This window comes from Herpailurus yagouaroundi, unplaced genomic scaffold, assembly GCF_014898765.1.
Source record: "Herpailurus yagouaroundi ecotype Mexico unplaced genomic scaffold, PumYag 210, whole genome shotgun sequence".
Lineage (NCBI taxonomy): Eukaryota > Metazoa > Chordata > Mammalia > Carnivora > Felidae > Herpailurus > Herpailurus yagouaroundi.
Window position 1 is genome coordinate 18530224 of NW_024412441.1, and position 18604 is coordinate 18548827.

Genomic DNA, 18604 nt, shown 5'->3' on the forward strand with positions numbered 1-18604 from the left:
ACAAGTGCCCCATGCTCTTCTGAACCACCACCCGCAGCCTCCCCGTTTGGTGGCTTCCATTATCTGCTCTGCACACATTCTCATCCTCTCCTCATTGCTGAAGAGCCATTCACACCCCGGACCAGGGTCTTGGGGTCTCAGGTTTGTATGCCCTCGAGATTATGTGTTAATCAAATCTCAGGGGACTCCATGGCCTAAGTTACCAGTCACTGGTACAAGAGTACCAGAGGAGACCCCTCCCCCAACACACACACACACACACACACACACACACACACACTCCCTGCTTTGATTGAAAGATCGAATTTACCCAGCCAGGTTTAACCCCTGGTGCCCTTTTTTGGGGAATGGTCACAACCCAGTCGTTTGGGATCACCACAGAAGATCATAAAACAGGCTCCTGGACCTTCCTGCTCACTCAGACCCAGAATCTTGGAGGAAGGGTTATGGGAGGCAGAAATCTGTATTTTTTTTCAAGGCCTGGAGTAATTCTTATTAGCTGGACAGAAGTTTAAACAAGAATGACTGTTCTGCATTACTGCACACTGCTGTGGGTTTCTGTCTTTGTTAGATAGGTGGTCTCAGGATATCTGGGCTCTAATGAAGAGGCTGAAATCTTTAAGTCACGGGAGCCTTTAATTTTTCTCTGTTTCTATTCCCTTTGCCAGTTGAAGAAATCACTGCCAAAGGTGACTAGAGAGGAAGGATCCCTTGGCATTCCTACCTCTGGACAATCCAGACTATAAAGTCTCCATAAAGCTGGTTCCAGCTATTCGTGGGGCTCTGAAACCACCCACCTGAAGACATAAAATAAGTGACCCTTTTCAGACTTGTTTTTTTCCAGTGGCACGCCCAGTTAACCAAGGAATTTTAGAGTTTTTAGGGGAAATGTAATATTGAAATGAGTACCTCACTTGCTGAAATGCGATTCAGTGTAGGTGAAATTGAATTAAAATTGGCATTCCTTGAGCCACCTGGAGGGACATTATAATTCTAGTCTTTCCCCAAATCATAGACGTTTTAAATTTGGTTTAAATTTTAAAGATTGGCATAGACATTGGTTGGTATATTGGTTTCATCGCTGAATCCTCACCTTGGGGTCTCAGCAGTCAGTCTGCAGCCCAGGTTCCACTCAAGAGTCAGGGCAGTGGGCTCTGAATTGGGGATGATCAATTTGCTGGTCAGTCTCTCTCACTACAAGTGTGCTTCCAGATGCCGTGAGCCAACATGGGCTCCGTCACATACAATGTGATCAGTGTGGGCACTTTATCACATTGTAATATGTTAGTTTGCTCGTCCTGAAGAGCATTTTATGTTGAAGTCTTAGCAACATGAATGAACGAATCACGGAGTCGGTCAGTGTTTACCACCAGGAGGGCTCGGCTGCGTCGGAGCAGCCCCGCGCCTGCGTGGGACTTCTTGGGGGAAGAGGCAGGCAGGCCTCCGACCTCTTCTGTGTTCAGTTGAGCCTCCTTACTGCCGGCTGCTTGATGCAGTTGCTGTAAGCGTTGAGTTGTTCGTGTTTGAACTTTGTGCTGCTCCTTAATCATCCATGTTGCCCTCCATTTCTGTGCAGATTGCAGCCCCCCTCCTGACGAGTCCAGCCCAGGTACGTGGTTTCCGTTCAAGGCTTCTGCAGATGTCTTTATAATCCTCAGGTAGTGTTTGTAGTTGAATTATCCAAGATTCCCCTATGCTTCCAGAGTTAGGAAAATATTTTAGGAGTTTGTTCATTTGAGACACGTAGCAACTTTTCTTAGGTTTGGTGAGGGACCAGTTGGGCTGGGGACTGTGGCCTGAAGCAGGCAACCACATGCAGTTTTTTCACTTTCCCATCATGTAACCTTTCCAGATGATTAACATCCGTGAGGACATTGGGCTTCCTGATTCAGAACAGTACATATTTGTAAATGGTACTTCCTATGATTTCACCTGAACTTGTGAAGCATGTGAGCATTACATGGAGAGGGTGTAGCCATCCAAGTGTTGCAGTATTCATAATCACACAGCATCCTCTCTCCCGAGTCTGGATGCAGCTTAGAATTCTTAGTAGGCATTGCTGGCAGCTTTCAGTTGGAGATAGTGCTAAAAATGGAATCTTTTTGCTGCATTTGCACGTAGAAGTCAATGTGCATGGCTCTAGTTCAGGGGTCTGTAGACTGCAGCTCTGAGCCGAATCCTGTCCACTGTCTGCTCTGGTAAATAACATTTTATTGGAAACCAGTCATGTCCACTCATTCATGTATTGTCTATGGCTGCTTTTGGGGCAATGCCAGAATTGAGTAGTTGTGACAAGGACCCCATGATCCTCAAAGCCTAAAATACTTCCTATCTAGCCTTTTACAGAAAAAAGTGTGCCGACCCCTGCTCTAGTTCATGTTGAGTTTCCTAGTTGTGGCTTGTGGGTTTCCCAGAGTGAGCATGAGACCCCCAAATAATATGCTTTTGCTTACACCCAAAAAACCAGCTACCCAATCGGTCTGATGATTGCATATTTCTGACTGGATATAAATGTGAGGTAGCAGGATACCTGTGTTATATCTAGAGTACAGCTGATGATTGGGAATTTACCAAACTCTCTGTCAGTTTTAGTGAACCCTCTCAGCTCACATAGCATCATGAATTTTATATCAGCTGTGTCGTTTCTAGAAGCACTGATGGCTTGTCCACAGTTAATGTCGGCGAACTAAAATGGTTCCCTGCCAAGAGTTCCTTTGGCTTTTCCTGGAGAGCCATATTTTATCTTGGTTAACACACACATTTTTTTCTCTCACTCTTTCTCAATCTTCCTCCCTCCTTTCCAACTTCCTTTCCTCCTCTGTTAATGAGGGGAAAAAAATGCAAAAGCAGGGTATGGATTTGAAAAAACTCTTCAAAGTTATCCAAAGTAGCATGGTCCATGGATTGACCACTAGTCAGTGAGCATTAACAGACTGTCAACTAGACAAGGAGCTTACCCCCCTTCCCCACCCAGAAGTGAATCAGCTGCATCACTAAGGACAATGTTTAGTTGGGCTGATTTTTTTTTTTTTTCATAGCAAGTCTTTCTTGACGAAGGGAGCAGAATATGACACCATCACCAAATGTAATATCCCAGATACCTTTACTAAGCTAGGTCCTGGTAGAAGTCTCATTACTGTCCCTGAAATCCATTTTGTCTGGAAGTTTCTAATTATAATTTTTCTTCATATTCCCCCCAAATTTATTTCCCCCTCAACCCCTACTCTCTATTTGGCAGAAGCAACCTGACACAATAAAAATAACATGGAGCTTAGGGTCAGTCAGACACATACAAATGCCAGTTCTTTTTGTGTCTGGGAAGACACTTAACCTCTCTGAGCCTGTTTCCTTACCTGTATTATTAATATTCTTTCTGTCGATTAAATGAGGAAACAGGTAAAGCACTGACAGGTTTTTTTTAATTTTTTTAAATATTTATTTATTATTTTTGAGAGACAGAGTGTGAGCAGGGGAGGGGCAGAGAGAGAGAGGGAGACTCAGAATCCCAAGCAGGCTCCAGGCTCTGAGCTGTCAGATGTGGGGCTCAAACTCACGAGCCATGAGATCATGACCTGAGCCGAAGTCAGACACTTAACAGACTGAACCACCCAGGAGCTCCAAAGCACTGGTTGGTTTTATGTACACGGTGGCTGGCACTCTTCCTGAATTCTGGAGCCATCCAGGCGTGTGTGAGCCCTCCTCTGGGAAGATGGCAGGCTCCTCTCCCATCCAGACCCACATCTTTTCTTCAGGACAAGATCCCAGTGCTTCTTAACCATTCTTCCTTTATTCCCAATTTTTTTCAGAGTTTTTTCCCCCCTAATGTAACAAAACTGCATCATACTTAAATGGATTTTTTTGAAAGAGAAGTAGAGAAGCAGGTAAAATGAAAAAGTATTGCATGGAGAAGATTTGCTTAGTCAGCTAAGACCACTTGTACTTTCTGATCATTTTCAGATTAAAATGATGATTATTTGCATATTAATTGCATAGGTACCTGCACGTTAATGGACAAGCAAAGTAAAACTGGCAGCATTTGCTCTAAGAGCATTTACTTCTTAATTAATGACTGCCTACCTTTCCCCCAATTATTTGGCTATTAAAATTTGGTTGCCATTGTCTTTTTTGATCATTGCTGAATATAACTTACATGCATGCAACAGAGTTCTTCAAAGAAACAAAAACATGGCCTCTGAGATTTTTCAGAGGAAGAAAGAGACTTGGATGTTATCCAGCAGAGCTCTTCCATTTTACTAAAACGACTCACGTGGCCAAGGGGTCAAGAGACTTGTCCATGGCCAGCACTGCTCAGCGGCAGCTGGGGCCCAGGACACATATTTTCCACTCCTCGGTCTAGTGTTCTCTGTCACCATGAGTTCTTTGCTAAGACCTTTCCTGCTATAGACTTTCTAAATTTAAGCCTGCTTTTTTTTTTTTTTTTTAAATTACAGATATAAATCCTTGTCCACATACGGTATGCCTGCATACACAGTTAGATCATTTCCAGACTTTGAATGGATTCACGTACTTGAAAATCTGCCTCAGCTGAACACTGAGTATAGGGAAGTCCTTTTGCAAGGTTTAGGCATTTCTCTAAATCTGTCTCAACAAAGTGCTACCCATACAGTTTGAGAGAGTGAAGCCCGTCTCCCTTCACTCAGGGTTTTGGATTCTGTTTGTCTAAGACAGAGCTTACCCTTTCTCCCCAGTGCGGTGACGTCTGTGGGTGTCGTGTCACTCGCACCTCATCCTGAGTGCTGTGTGCTGCCTGGGCTCCACTCCCTGCCTGCGCAGCCTCTGCTGTGGTGGGCTCACCCAGTGGTGACAGTTAAACGCTTCTTTCTGGGCTTGGTGACCTGTTATAAATAGAACTGATGAGGGCATGTCTTTTCTCTTTTAAATGCCTTCTAAATAGGGAGGCAAAAAAAAGAGCCAAAGCCCAAAATACCTTTGACTCTGTTTTTCTACCCTGAGGTTCTTTTTTTTTTTTTTTTTTTAAAGTTGTTTTGGTACAGGGTCACAATTTCCTAATACCTCTAAGAGAAAACTAAACTAGAAATAGAGGGCAGCGGGCAGGGAGTTTGGGGGCGGGGAGGAAAGCGCAGAAGCAGGGGATATTCTGAGAGCTGAAAACACAGCAAACCATGTGGAACAAACGGTCTTTCCTCCAGACGTGGAAAGTGAGAATGTACCCACAGCCACACACTGGCTGTGCAAGGGTGGAGTTGTCCTTTGCTCTAGAAAGATGGGGGCTTTTGCCTTAATACCTGGGTCAAGAGAAGCAAGATAACAGGTCACTTTTCTGGGTGCCCTTCTTGCCCTGGGTGGAGGAACAGTGGTGAATTGCAGATGACTCACAGAAACTTTTTTGTCATTTTCCTCAAAAGGAATAATCCTGAGCATTTATGTATACAGCCCACAGTAGGTTAGGGAAACAAGGCCTACATCATTGGTCCCACAGTAGGTCCCTTCTTTGTTTACTGGAAAAGCTTCAGGCCAGAAGGTTGGAGACTGGGTTGGTTCCAGGCAGAACTTAGTGCCAGTTCTGGGCCAGAGCTTGGGCCGAGCAGAGATATAAGATGCAGAAGGGGTGGGGAGGGGGAGGGGGGCAGTATGAGGGTTAGGGTCAGGCAACTTGCTAAACTTATAGAACCTAATTCTTAAAGTTTTCCTCCTCACACGTCTCCTTTCTCGTGCCCAGGTGAATGGAGTGAGGCCCTTTACCCCCTGCTGACCACCCTCACAGACTGTGTGGCCATGATGAGTGACAAGGCCAAGAAGGCAATGGTCTTCCTGCTGATGCAGGATAGCGCTCCCACCATAGCCACGTACCTGAGCCTGCAGTACCGCCGGGATGTGGTCTTCTGCCAAACTGTAAGCCCTGGGAGTGGCACGGGAGCCCATGGGCACCTCCACCCTCAGAAAACACAGGCTTAGGAACTTGTTCTCTGGCTTCACCCTGAAAAAACCAAGGTTGACAATACTTCCACCTGCCTGTGGCTCTTAAAGTTATTTACTAGAGAGGTCTAGATTTCAACCTGGAGGGAGGAATCCTACTCGATAAGTCTGTATTTAGGAGAGGGTCCGAGTCCACCCTTGTTCCTCCCCATGGAAGTGGCACTGGTGGGTTGGGCACATCCGCGGCTCCAGCCCGAGGCATGCTGCATTGTGCATGACACAGGCCTCTTTGCCACCTTTTTTCCTACAAAGGAGTTTAGTGAGGGAGACACGATTATTGCTGTCAGTGCCTTAGTTCTGCTGCTTGTGCACAACTGCTGTGATAATTTCTGTTCTCTTTTGGAGAATGTCACGAGTTTGGTAGATGCGAGTTACCAAAAGCAAAGTGAACAGTGATAGAAGTTCAGACTGGTCTCTGCGGGTCCACCGGCCCATCCTTGTGAGGCCTGTTTCATCCCACAGAATATCTCCCACTGAGGTAACTTGCAGAGTGACCGTGTTGTCTCTCACTTCCGTTCTCTGTTATGATCACTTCAGTTTCCAGCCAGAGCTAGTATGAATCTGTGAGTATACAGAACCTTTTCATGGTGGGAAATTAATTCTAGGCTTCCAGAAGGTTCTAGCCCAGGAGGAAGCCCAGGCAGTTCAGGTTGGAAGCTTAGCCAAAGCCAAACCAGCCTTTGGGAGCAATAGGAGTGGCAAGCCTGGAGTGCTGTGCGCCCTCCCCATGGCCTCTGCCCCGCATGGCCTCAGAGCTGAGTGCTCCCCACACCCCAGATGGGCTGCTGCGGCCCAGCCAGAGCCGTGAAAGTGGAGATACTCAGGGCCAAGGGCAAGGCACAGGCTGGTAGCCATTTAGTGAGGAGGTGTCTGTCCCCCTCACAACTGCTTCACCTCGTGTCTCCCCCACAGCTGACTGCTCTCATCTGTGGCTTCATCATCAAGCTGAGGAACTGCCTGCATGACGATGGCTTCCTGCGCCAGCTCTACACCATTGGGCTGCTGGCCCAGTTCGAGAGCCTGCTGAGCACCTATGGTGAGGCTCCAGGGGCTCCCACACACCCTATGCCTCCGGGATCCTGGGGATATTGGGCAGTACGGACATGTGTGATTCCCATTCTTTCTTCCCAGATAGTTTTCTAATTGCGCATGCTGATGAAAATAAATCTAAACATCATCAAAATATGCAAGAACCAAATAAAAGTCCTATGTAGTTACAGACACACACATCCGTAGTTTGTTTTGTTGTTGGTTGTTACAAACAAAGATCTTTCTGGTTGAGGATGGATGATAATTATTTAAGCGATGTTCCTGTGGGACATTGGGCCGTTTCTGAATTATTCTTTTTTTTTAAGATTTTTTTTTTTTTAACATTTATTTATTTTTGAGAGACAGAGAGAGACAGAGCATGAGCAGGGGAGAGGCAGAGAGACAGGGAGACACAGAATCCAAAGCAGGCTGCAAGCTCCGAGCTGTCAGCACAGAGCCCGTCGTGGGCCTCGAACTCACAAACCACGAGATCATGACCTGAGCTGAAGACGGATGTTCAGCCAACTGAGCCCCAGGCGCCCCTGAATTATTCTTATGAAAACAGTGCTGCCATAGGTCTCCACACACAAGTCTGTGTGTGCCTGTGGGCCCATTTCTGCAGCCACTACATTATTGGAAGGAATGTTTCTGGGTCAAAGGGCAGGAATATTTTTAAATTTCATAGATATTCCCAAATTGCCCTCTAAAAAGACTCTTCTTCCTTCCTACTTTCATTTTTTTATTCTCAGAGGATAAAAATGGGTAACTTTTTAGAAGTATTTGTCAGTCTTTAGAGTTATAAGACGTCAAGTAAATGCCAAGCACTATGGAGTGGAGGGATCCAGCCCCAGTGTGCTGTTTTGCCGTCTCTGTCCATTTCTGAAGCACCAGCTTTGCTTTCTGAGACTCCATACATGCCACTTTTCTGCCCCACACTTCCTCTCACCAGAGAGGGCTGTGAGTCGTGGTGCATGTTTCCACCAGCCGAGCTGCTGAATGTGGCCGCGGGGGATTTCAGTAGCTGCCTTTCCCCATGGAGAAGTGGGTCAGCTGGTGAAGAGGCTGAGACAGGCCCCCTCTCGTCACACCACGCCTGATCCCATCACCTCCCACAGCTCTGTGGCTGTGTTGAGCCCATGGGGCAGGTCCCCTCCACCTGACCTCCTTCCATCCGTCTCTCGCATCCAGGTGAGGAGCTGGCTATGCTGGAGGACATGAGCCTTGGAATCATGGACCTGAGGAACGTGACCTTCAAAGTCACTCAGGCCACTTCTAATGCATCAACAGACATGCTGCCTGTCATCACTGGAAATCGGTAGAAAGATTTTTTTTTTAATTCTCAGAACTAGCACTGGGTTTTAATTTATGTTCGTTACATGTGATGTACTTTCATTTTTGTTTTATTCTGTCTCATTCAGTTAAAAATCTTGATCCTAGCCTTCCACATTAATTTCACAGACCTGTAAAGGTTCATGACCAGCAGTTTGGAAACCACTGAGCTGGACGGCCAGTCTGCACTCCAGTATCGAGGCCAGCTTGGTTTTCCTCTTCTCACTTACCTCCTCTCCTGCCTCTCCTCTGTCCCAGCCCTCACCCATCCTCTGGCTCTCTCCACTGTTTTGCAGTGATGGGTTCAACGTGCGGATCCCTCTGCCGGGCCCCCTGTTCGACGCCCTGCCCCGGGAGATCCAGAGTGGCATGCTGCTGCGGGTGCAGCCCGTCCTCTTCAATGTGGGCATCAACGAGCAGCAGACACTAGCCGAGAGGTGCGTGCCTGGCTCTCGTGGGGGCTGGGGTGGCTGGAGTGTTCTTGTGAGGTGCTATAGAAAATGTCCTTAGCCCTCTCAGGCTCTGAGTGCTGCGTAGACTTTGTCATACCTTCCTTCTTTTGGCCAACAGTCTTCAGATGCAGCCATATACCCAGCCCTGTGTTTGGTGCTAGGGACACAAAGATGAGCCAGATGTGGTCTGTGTCCTCAAGAGACTTGGGCTGGTAGGAGAGAGATGTGAGCACAAGGATGAAGATGAATACAGGGAGTAGGGGTCCTAACAGGAGACCCAGGGAGAGGGTGTGAGAGAGGGCTTCCTGGAGAGGCTGATGGTTGAATTGGGTTTTGAAGAGTAAGTAGGAGTTGGTCAGATGAGGAGGTGAAGGAAAGACCTGGCATCTCAAGCCAATAAGCCTGAGCAAATGCAGGTGGGGACAAACCATCAGGGGTGCTGAAGGCCAAGGTCCCAGACCAGGATGGGCAGCGGTGAGGTTAGAGAGGCCTGTATGCCAGGCTGAAAGCCATGCCTTGATTCTAAAGGCCTTTGTCTTGTAAATTCCCTCCAGGGTCCCCTGCCAGGCAACAGGGAAGAGTCACATGTGCCCATGTGTGCAAGTGTGTGTGTGCATGTATTTATGTGTGCTGGAGAGGAGGAGGGTTTGGGCATGTGTAATGACCTTCCACTATTAGGTGAAAATCTTCCCTGTTTTATCATTACATGTGGCATGTGCGTTTTAGAATTTAGAACATGTCTTATTCATGTGGGTTTTTAAAGCACTTGCTGTAAAGGGAATTTGGTCGCTAGGATGATGTGCCATCTTCCTGTTGGGCCTCTGGAAACCAATCACCCCTACATAGGTGTAGGTCACCCCCACTTAGCAAATGTGGTTGCTGGTGGGAGACATTGAAGAAGTTTGAGTAGAGCAGGACACAATCTCATCTACGTTTTAAGTGGTTCACTTATTGGCCATGTGCTGGAAAGATACGAGGGTGACAAGTGTGACGAGGAGGTTGTTGGAAAGTCCAGGCCAGAGGCGGTGAGCTGGGTCAGGCAGGAGTAGTGTGGGTAAAGAAGGGGCAGACTGGAGGGCTATTTCAGTGGTGAAATGGAAGGTGTGGTTTGTAGTTACGCAGGGTATGAGAGAGATGGTGGAGAGAATAACAGGCTTCCAGGTCGGTAGTGAGGGGGTGTTTCCATCTACTGAGCCCAGAAACCAGGAAGAAGATCGTGCTCAGGGACAGATGGAGGCCACCTTAAGCTGAGGCCACTAGCTCAGGAAGCAGAGACCTCTGAGGTGCGAGCAGAGCTGCAAGAACCCACTTCAGGGAGAGTGGGCAATATCAGGGGCCCGGTCGGGAGGTGTCCCAGGGAAGACGGTAATGCTCCCTGTGTCTGGCAGCTGCCGTTCTTAATGACTCTGCAAGAGCAGTTTCTGGCAAGGGCTGAGGCAAGGCCATGTCACAGTGAGCAGAGGGGCAGGTAGAGGAGGGTGAGACAGTGGGGATGGGGAAGACTTGGTGAGTGCAAGGTCTTTGCTCATTTATCTGCTTTTGGGACACTCTCCCCTCAGCTCATAAACAAGCCCCCCTCACTGTGTCCTGGGGCAGTCCCCGAGGGAGCAGGTGCCTAGAGGAAAAGCCATTGTGGGCATTGGGGTGAATGGACTGTGGTGGACCCACAGGAGGGAGTCCTGCTCTTTTAAGGGTGACATGGGATCGTGAAGAGGCTGATGTGCAGGGAAGTCCCTCAGCAGAGCAGTAGTGGAGCTGGACTGGGCATCCGGGCCTTAGACTTCAGAGCCTGCCAGTATTAATGACCATCTGGGGGTCTTTCTCAACGGTACTTTCTTCTTCCTCTACCTTACACATCTGGCATGTCCTGGCTACCTGTGAGGCATGCACAGGATGAGTCTGCGTAGAGAGAAGAGAGCTAGGGCCTCCCATACAGTCCAGGAGGAACAGCTAGTCGGGTGTGATTATTTAGTGGGCAGTGTGACTTCAGCTTCAAGTACAGGACTGTGTCCTCACATCCCAGCCAGAGCCCCCTTGCCATCCCCTCTCCTAAGCACCCCTGGGATGGGAGGATGGGGACTCACAGTGAGTGGCTGTGAGAGGGGTTTCTGTGTATGCTGCACCAGGGTCTGGAACAGATGGAGTTCTGTAATCTTTTAGGCACATTTGTAACAAATGTGTGTGGTTCCTGCTAATGAAATGTATTTAAACATGTCACCAACACAGCAGCGATGACCGTATGCTTGGGAGGAGGGAAGTGGCTTAGAATATAGATGTGCACAAATAATGCTTGAGAGAATCCATGTTGTTAGCTTCAAGGCAGTTATGTTCATGCTGGAAGGAAGTGTCATTCACTAATGGTGTTCCCGTATGACCTCTGAAGGTTTGGTGATACGTCTTTACAAGAAGTTATCAATGTGGAAAGTTTGGTGCGGTTAAATTCCTACTTCGAGCAGTTTAAGGAAGTTTTGCCTGAAGATTGTAAGTATTTCTTCACTCACGGTAGGTTTCTTTTTCGCCTGCTGTCTGTCTTGTGTCACCCTGGGTGTTTGAGCCTTTCCTGCCCACCAACTATCTGGATGCTGCCTCCATGTGCACGACTCCTCCTTGGCTTCCCTGTCCCTCTGGAAGCCTGTTCATCTGCTCAGACTTTGCGTGGTGTGAGTCCCCACCCAGAGAAGCTTCCCTCAGGCCACTGCCCTTGCTGATTCTTCTCTGGCCTGCCCGTTCTAACGCGAGGCTTTGTCACATGCTGTCCCAGTCCCTGGCGTGCATTGATGCCGTGGTGCATGTTGTGCTCCTACTGGTAGGGCAGATGGGATCGCAGAGGCAGGGCCCCCACTCGGCCCCGCACTGGTGTGAACTCCCCCTGCACCTGCATCTATATAGCACATAGAGTAAGATGCTGGGCAGACACTTATTGCCGTGGGGGGCGAGAGGACCCCTGTCTGGGTGTCCCTGGAGGCAGTGGAGAGTGACAGTAGCCATCACAGCTGACAGCCCTCTCTGTGCTGCTGGACTCAGGCAAGAACCCAGGGTTAAGCACACTATGTGTACGTGGGGAACTGTCTCCTGATGTCAACCCCGGTACATGTTTACTGAGCACCTGCCCCATATGAAGCACCACGGGACCCAGTGATGAAAGAGACTGGACCCTGCCTGGATAGGAATAGGCTCTGCCTGTCTGTGCTGGCACTGTCCCAGCCAGTAGGGGGGCACCCCCAGGTGAAGGAGGCAGACTCCAACCCTGGGTAATACCAGTGTCCTCTAAAGGGGACTGCCAAGAAGGGAAGACATGAAAAGGCTTCATTTGCATTCCCGGATCACTGATATGCCGGGGCGCTGTGCTGTGCTTTGCACACATTTCCGCACTGACTCCCCATGATAGCACAATGAGGTAGGTGTTAGTTTTGGTCGCAGGGAAGGGTTAGCCTGGCTCTGAGGCTTGGCGCTTAGTGGGCGAAGGTGTCCTGTTAGGAGATGCTGTGTTACAAGGGACCGGGCTGGGGAGTTGACTTCAGGGATTCGTCTCAAATCAGCTAGAGTGTGCTGATTGACTTGGAGGAGGGGTGCAGACCACCGGTGCAGTGTTTTCTCCCAGTGGAGGTGGCTTGGGAAGAAAAGGTTCAACAGACAGGCCAGAGAGAGAGTCCTTGGAAGCAGGAGAGAAGCAGTGTTACCTGGGCGCTGAAGGTGGGTGAGAGAAGGAGTGCCTGCTGACTTCTGAGGCTCATTCAGTGTGGTGAGGGCTGCAGCCAGAGCAAGTAAATGACTAAATGGTACTACCTCGATGGTCCACTCTTCCCAGAGATCAGCAGAGATGTGAGATGGGCAGTGAGGGAAGGAGCTAGAGAAATACTGGCTGCAAGATGCAGGAGCAGCTCAGGACTACAGATTGGGGTTCTGCAGGGGTGGCAGTGTTGCCATCAGGAAGGGGAAGAGAGCGGGCTGCTGTGGACAGGAGGAGATAAAGGATGCTTACATCAGGCAGCATCAGTGTCCCCAGGTAACTACAGAAGTACCAGCCCTGACTGTATGCTGGATTCACCAGGGAGGCTAGACAGTCCTGATGCCTGATTGCTGGGCGTCAGACGTTCCAGAAGCTGCCCAGGTGACCAGGGTTGACAGCCGTAAGTCAAAGGATCCCCTGAGGCTTCAGCTGAAGGTCACCAATACCTGGGCCTTTGAAAACCCCCAGGTAGTGAGGCATCCTCATGTGCTTCAGCAGTGATCATAGTTGAAAGTTACAGATTTGTCAAATCCTTCCCAGGCCATCTACATACTTTACATGGATTAGCTAACGTGATCCTCACAGCAGCCTTGGCAGGTGGGCCTGATTCCACACCATTTGATATTTGAGGATACCAAGGCAGAGGGTGAGTCCCCCTCTGCCCATATGGTGAATGGTGGATGGTGAATCCAGCCCAGGCTGGAGCCCATATTCCAACTGCTGCAGGGGTCAGAGACAGTGCAGCCACCCAAGCTTGGACCAGAGGGACAGAGGCCATGCAGAGGATAGAGTGGGCACAGTGAGCCATGCGGTCAGGAAGTGGGAGTTCTGTGCTCAGCATCTTGGAGGATGGCCTGTTTCCAGTGATGTGAGACCCCAGGAGATGTGCACGTAGGCTGGTGATGAAAGTCAAGGAAAGGTGTGGCCTATAGGACAAAAGCAGCCCAGGTGTGGGCCTCTCCAGGGTGGGCCAGTAGCACTGGACCGTGATCTAGGATGCTGGGGAACAGCAACCCAGTGTGCCTTCAGCCCCAGGAGAATCGGGGCTCTGTGAGGCTGAGGAAGTGGAGCCCAACCAGTGAATACCTCCTAAGTCTGCTCAGTTCATCAGTGGACAGATGTGCTCTGAGTGGGGCCGTGGGGGCCTGGGGAAGAAGCTGCGGCCAATTTTGGGAAATAACATGCTGTGTCTCCTCCAGGAGACAAGCTTGCCTCCTCTGGCCTCCCACAGCCTCCGTCACAGACTGAGCCCCTCACAGCAGGAGCCCTCTTTCCATGTCTGTTTCTGCCCCAGTCTCCTGATCATCATGGTGCTGGGCACATACCAGGTGCATGAAGTTATTAGCATAAGATCCTTGGTGTACCAGGGTGAGCTTGTGTGGTAGAAACTCTATGTGCAGCTGGATCTCAAAATTCCATGTGTTTGGTTTTAATTTGGGAATTCAAGCACCATGGCTGTTTTCCTTAGATAAGATCTTGAGGCTCTTCTCTTTTTCTCTGATGATCCTGGTATTTGAAAATCCCAGGCTTCTTAGGTGAGGTGATCGGACTGATTTTCCACTTCAAGTGGTCCTGGAAGGGCTGGAGACTGTCATGGTGGCAGAGAGAGGCTGTCAGAGTGGGTCACTCCAGAGTGGACATTCGGAGTGGACGTTCCCTAGGGCTTGCCAAGCCCACTCAGTGGTCGAGACCCACTGTCCTAAGTATCCTGTCCCTGTGGGGGCACTGAAGACCAGATGGATCATCTTAACTCCCTCCCACCCTGGATGACCCCATGTCTGTGCTCCAGCCTCACTGACAAGCTAAAAGAAGATGAGTGTTTGCGCTTTGCAGGTGGGCCTGAAATGGCCTTGAAAGTTATTTAAGTGCTCTCCATGCCAGCAGCCAGGACCAATCCCTAAGCACACCCCCCCTTCTTGTTTAAGTCACACTACACTGTCAGCTTGGCCAGGAGCTCATGCCACAATGGCTCCCTTGGGCCACAGTTCTGGGTGCAGCGCTGGCTCTCATGGACTCCTCCTGTCTTGCAGGCCTACCTCGATCTCGGAGCCAGACCTGCCTCCCAGAGCTGCTGCGATTTCTGGGCCAGAATGTACATGCCAGGAAGAATAAGAACGTCGACATTCTCTGGCAAGCTGCTGAGGTAGTAACCTCGTTATAGTGAGGGGAAGAATGTTATTGTCGCCCTTGTTGCCAAAAATAATTATATTAATAAATAAAAATGTCAGCCAGGAGTGGAGAGAGCAAATTTCTCCATATGGACACAAAAGAAAGTCACTGAATATGTCCAAAACTCTGAGAGACACTGAAAGTTTCCTGTGAGTTCATTACTTTAGGGCTGCCTGAATTCTGATAAGCTTGACACACACTCTCTCCCCTGAGACATTTAATAACCAAGCTGGTGACAGTTGTCACCTTCAGAAGCCTCGGCGATCAATACCAGCTAAAACTCACTGCCGACTGCATCTTTGAATAGGTTCAAAAGTAGACCATAGTGACCTTGGCAGTCTCTTTTCACACAGTATTTTTTGTACATTGCAGTTTGGATCTCCTCTTTACCTAAGCACTTAGACTTCTGGTATATTCTCATAAAAGTAATTGTGTAGTTTCATAGCTAGCATTTCACTCTCCCCTGTTAAAGAGGCACTGGGACCTGCACGCGTACACTCAGGAGCACGAGTGATCCCCAGAGGGCATTCCAGCTCCCAGCCTGGCCTGAGCACAGGGGAGGGATGGACACACTCCCCTCTGCTCCTGGAGGAGGAGTAGACACCGCACTGCTCACTCACACCCAGTTACCCCCCAGTTCATAGATCCCAAGTAGCAGGAGGGCTGTCCCCTGCTGCCAGTGGCTTTCCAGAGCAGCCCATTCCAGCGCTTTCCTGTTCTCCTCATTGGGAAGGGTCTCTTCCACTGCAGCAGACGGTCTCAGCTGGTCATGCCGGTTGCCGGCTGTTTGGTAGACCCTGTGTTTTCAAACCTGTCTTCATGGAGCCCTCTCTTTGAACATGCCCCACCCTGTGCCTTTGTTAGTAGCTGTGGCCACTGATGCCTTTCTGTTGAATGCAGCTGTGAAGAGTGGACGCTCCCCTCTGTATATTAATCTGTTCATTGAGCCTTTCAAGTGCCCCAGCTGGGAAGACTCTGTTCATGACAACTGTGGGCTGGGGAGCTCCCCTTTCTGGGCCAGACTGCCCGTGGAATCTTTTCACAACAGAACACATTTTGAGGCACTGAGTGACAGGAAGACAGGATATGTTTCAAATATCCTCCTGGTTCTGGGGCCTCATCTGCCCTTGCTTGCTCAGGCTGGGCCCAGCAAATAGGGTGTAGGGTGGGCTCCTGGGTGCCGGGGCGCCTCTGCAGCAGGCTCCTTTAAGGCAGAGGAGTCCCTTACTTTCTTTTAGTATGTTTTAGGGGGCTGCCCCTTGGCTGGCTGTGACAAGCCTGTTACACCGGTATCTTTGCAAGACTTCAGACACAGAGCAAGCCTTTTCTCACATGACACAGAGGCCAGGGGGTGACAGCCCAGTCCTCCACAGTGGCACAGGGCACGCACCCCCCTGGTTCACTCTCCTTAGAACAAGCATGCAGATGGCTTTACATCTGACAGTGGGTGCTGAGACTGGTACATACCCTGTTTGGGAACTGGGGTTCTATTTTCCTCTCTCTAGACCATAGAAAAATCATTAGCTATGGCAATGATCCACCATCCTCTGTAACCAGGTCCCAAAAGCAGCCCATGCAGTCCCATAGTTTTTGTTCCCAGCAGAGGTTCAATGTACAGATTCAGAGGTGGAAAAGTCTCAGTGGCCCTTGGACACATCACTTCTTATATTTCCCAACTGGGGAGAACAGATATTTGTGCAATGCCAAGTCACTATGGCCAATTTGGCCAGAGCTGCCCTCCTTTTCTAGGTCTTATTTATTTTCAGTTCTGTGTATAATAAGAAGTCCCTGGCTAAACAGTTAGGATATCATTGGTCAGGTCTAGGCCCTCATTTTGTGGATGGGGAGACCAGCCAGAGCTCTCAAACTGGCTGATGGCCCCCTAGAGACTGGAACCTGGTGCTACAGATTGCCCTGTTGGGCAAGAATGCACCTTTGGTCACCCCTGCCTGCCTTCTGGAGTTTCATTTTAGTTATGGATGCACCATTTATGAATGTAAGTGCTTACTACACATTTCTGGTTCATGAACTCTGCAGTCTGTAGAATTTAGTGAGCAGGTGTACATTCACCCTCACCTCGTCAGTTACGGTTTTATGCATTGGGATTATATCACTCTTCAGCAAGCTTAGGGGATGCTTAGGGTCTTTTTTTTCCCCCTTAAAAATTTTTTGTCTATTCTCAAAAGAAGGCTGTTTTCCTCCAGATGGACTTGGCTGAACTCGTTTCGGCATCTTCTCTTTTGTCTTTCTCTTAGACACAGTGCTTAGGACCATACTGTGTTCTCTACCTAGAGGCATTCCTGACAGTGGCTACATGTTCTTGGCTTTGAGAAGCAGGTGTGGTGCTGTCTCCAGGGCAGTCTGCAGTGGCTCTGATATTTCTCTGGAGTGTGACAGGTTTTTGGAGCCCACTGTCATCTAGCGTTGATTTTTCACTAACTGCCAGTATTGTCGTAGAGGTGCAGTACCTGGTACAGGTCCACAGCCCCTTACCTGAAGCTCTTGTGAGTAGATGTTTTGTAATTCAGTTTCTGTATTTTAGAAGGTGATATGGTATACAGTTGTGCACATATGTGTAATACAGTGGCACATCCCCTTTGGTTAAAGTGGTACATATATATGATTGAACGTAACCGGGAGAGTCTGGGGCAGTGCTCTGGAACTAAACTCGTTAATATTGCTTTATTGTAAAGTGTGAATATTTATACAAAATGGGTTAAATGAAGATTATAAATAGTCTCACATTGGCTCAGATATGGTCATGCTGCCAAATGAAGTTGCTGTAAACTTAAATTTTTTTTAATTTTAGGGCTTTCAGCATTTGGGGAATGTGTACCTAGAATTGTATCTAGTGGTTCAAAGAAAATGCCCCCAAAAGCCCTTCTTGTGGAGAAAGAAGGTGCCCTGGGGCAGCCTTTTTTCAGCTAGGAGGCTGCCCCACCGTGAGCCGCCAACTTGTGAAGGGAGAAGCGCACTGGCACCTAACCCCATGCTTGGCCCTGAGTGAGGCAGAGGATGGCCTGTGGGGCCTGCTGGTCAGGAGGTGGCAAAGGGGAAGCTCTTCTGAGCTCTTCCCGTCTATGCGGGGGGCATGAAGAGAGTAGAGACAATGGATCTATGCTATGCCTTCCAGAAAGCCCTGGAGACTTGGCCAGGGGCTGGGCATCCTGTGAGCTGCTCTGACCTCCTAGGCTGGTCTTTGCTGCCCTGCTCTGCTAAGGGCCTGCAGCAAAGTCCTGAATGTGACGAAATGGCCTGGGCACAGTTTGGAAGAGGACAGCTGGTAAGGTCAGTGAACAGACAGTGATGCCCCAGAAAATAAGGGAGTCTGGGCCTTGAAGGAGTGGCCTGGGGGTTAGGGAGTCACACAAGGGACTGCCAGGGATGAGAGGAGGTCCCATGGGCAGTGACTTCATTTCTGCTGCTAGCTCTGGCAGGACATAGAGTCAGGGAGCAGAAGCAGAGGGAACGCTGACCCTGGGAGTTGGCATTGCCACACGCTGCCGTTGGCCATCCGAAGCCTGTGTCCCGCGCGAAGCATGTTTACATTCTGCAGAGTCTCCCTCTGAGCACAGCTTGTGTTCCTCTTGGCAGATCTGCCGCCGCCTTAACGGGGTCCGGTTCACCAGCTGCAAGAGCGCCAAGGACCGCACGGCCATGTCGGTGACGCTGGAGCAGTGCCTGATCCTGCAGCACGAGCACGGCATGGCCCCGCAGGTGTTCACCCAGGCCCTGGAGTGCATGCGCAGGTGAGTCCCGCTGCCCAGGCCGCCCGCCCCGCCTGCCCTGGGCTCCGTGTAAACTGCAGATGAGCCGGCCCTGCCAGGGCTCCCCCTGCCCAAGTCCCCTTGACTCCACCTGGCATGCTCTAGTTTGACTTTGGAAAATTCACTGATGTCTGCCAAGTCAAACTGTTGGCACTTTCAAATTGAGACCG

At 49.5% G+C, this 18604-nt stretch overlaps 1 protein-coding gene across 18 annotated transcripts in view; it reads left to right on the forward strand.

The window, feature by feature from the left end:
• The window catches only part of INPP4A (inositol polyphosphate-4-phosphatase type I A), a 152454-nt gene that overhangs the window by 107120 nt on the left and 26730 nt on the right, over nucleotides 1–18604 (forward strand). For 15 of the 18 annotated variants that reach the window (XM_040453980.1, XM_040453971.1, XM_040453979.1 and 12 more), the window contains 8 exons: nucleotides 1577–1609; nucleotides 5702–5874; nucleotides 6871–6994; nucleotides 8176–8302; nucleotides 8613–8753; nucleotides 11152–11249; nucleotides 14529–14641; nucleotides 18262–18416. In XM_040453980.1, coding sequence (XP_040309914.1) covers nucleotides 1577–1609; nucleotides 5702–5874; nucleotides 6871–6994; nucleotides 8176–8302; nucleotides 8613–8753; nucleotides 11152–11249; nucleotides 14529–14641; nucleotides 18262–18416 — 964 coding nt within the window. The remainder of the gene's footprint in view (nucleotides 1–1576; nucleotides 1610–5701; nucleotides 5875–6870; nucleotides 6995–8175; nucleotides 8303–8612; nucleotides 8754–11151; nucleotides 11250–14528; nucleotides 14642–18261; nucleotides 18417–18604) is intronic. The other 3 variants (XM_040453983.1, XM_040453977.1, XM_040453978.1) reach the window with 1 other exon arrangement.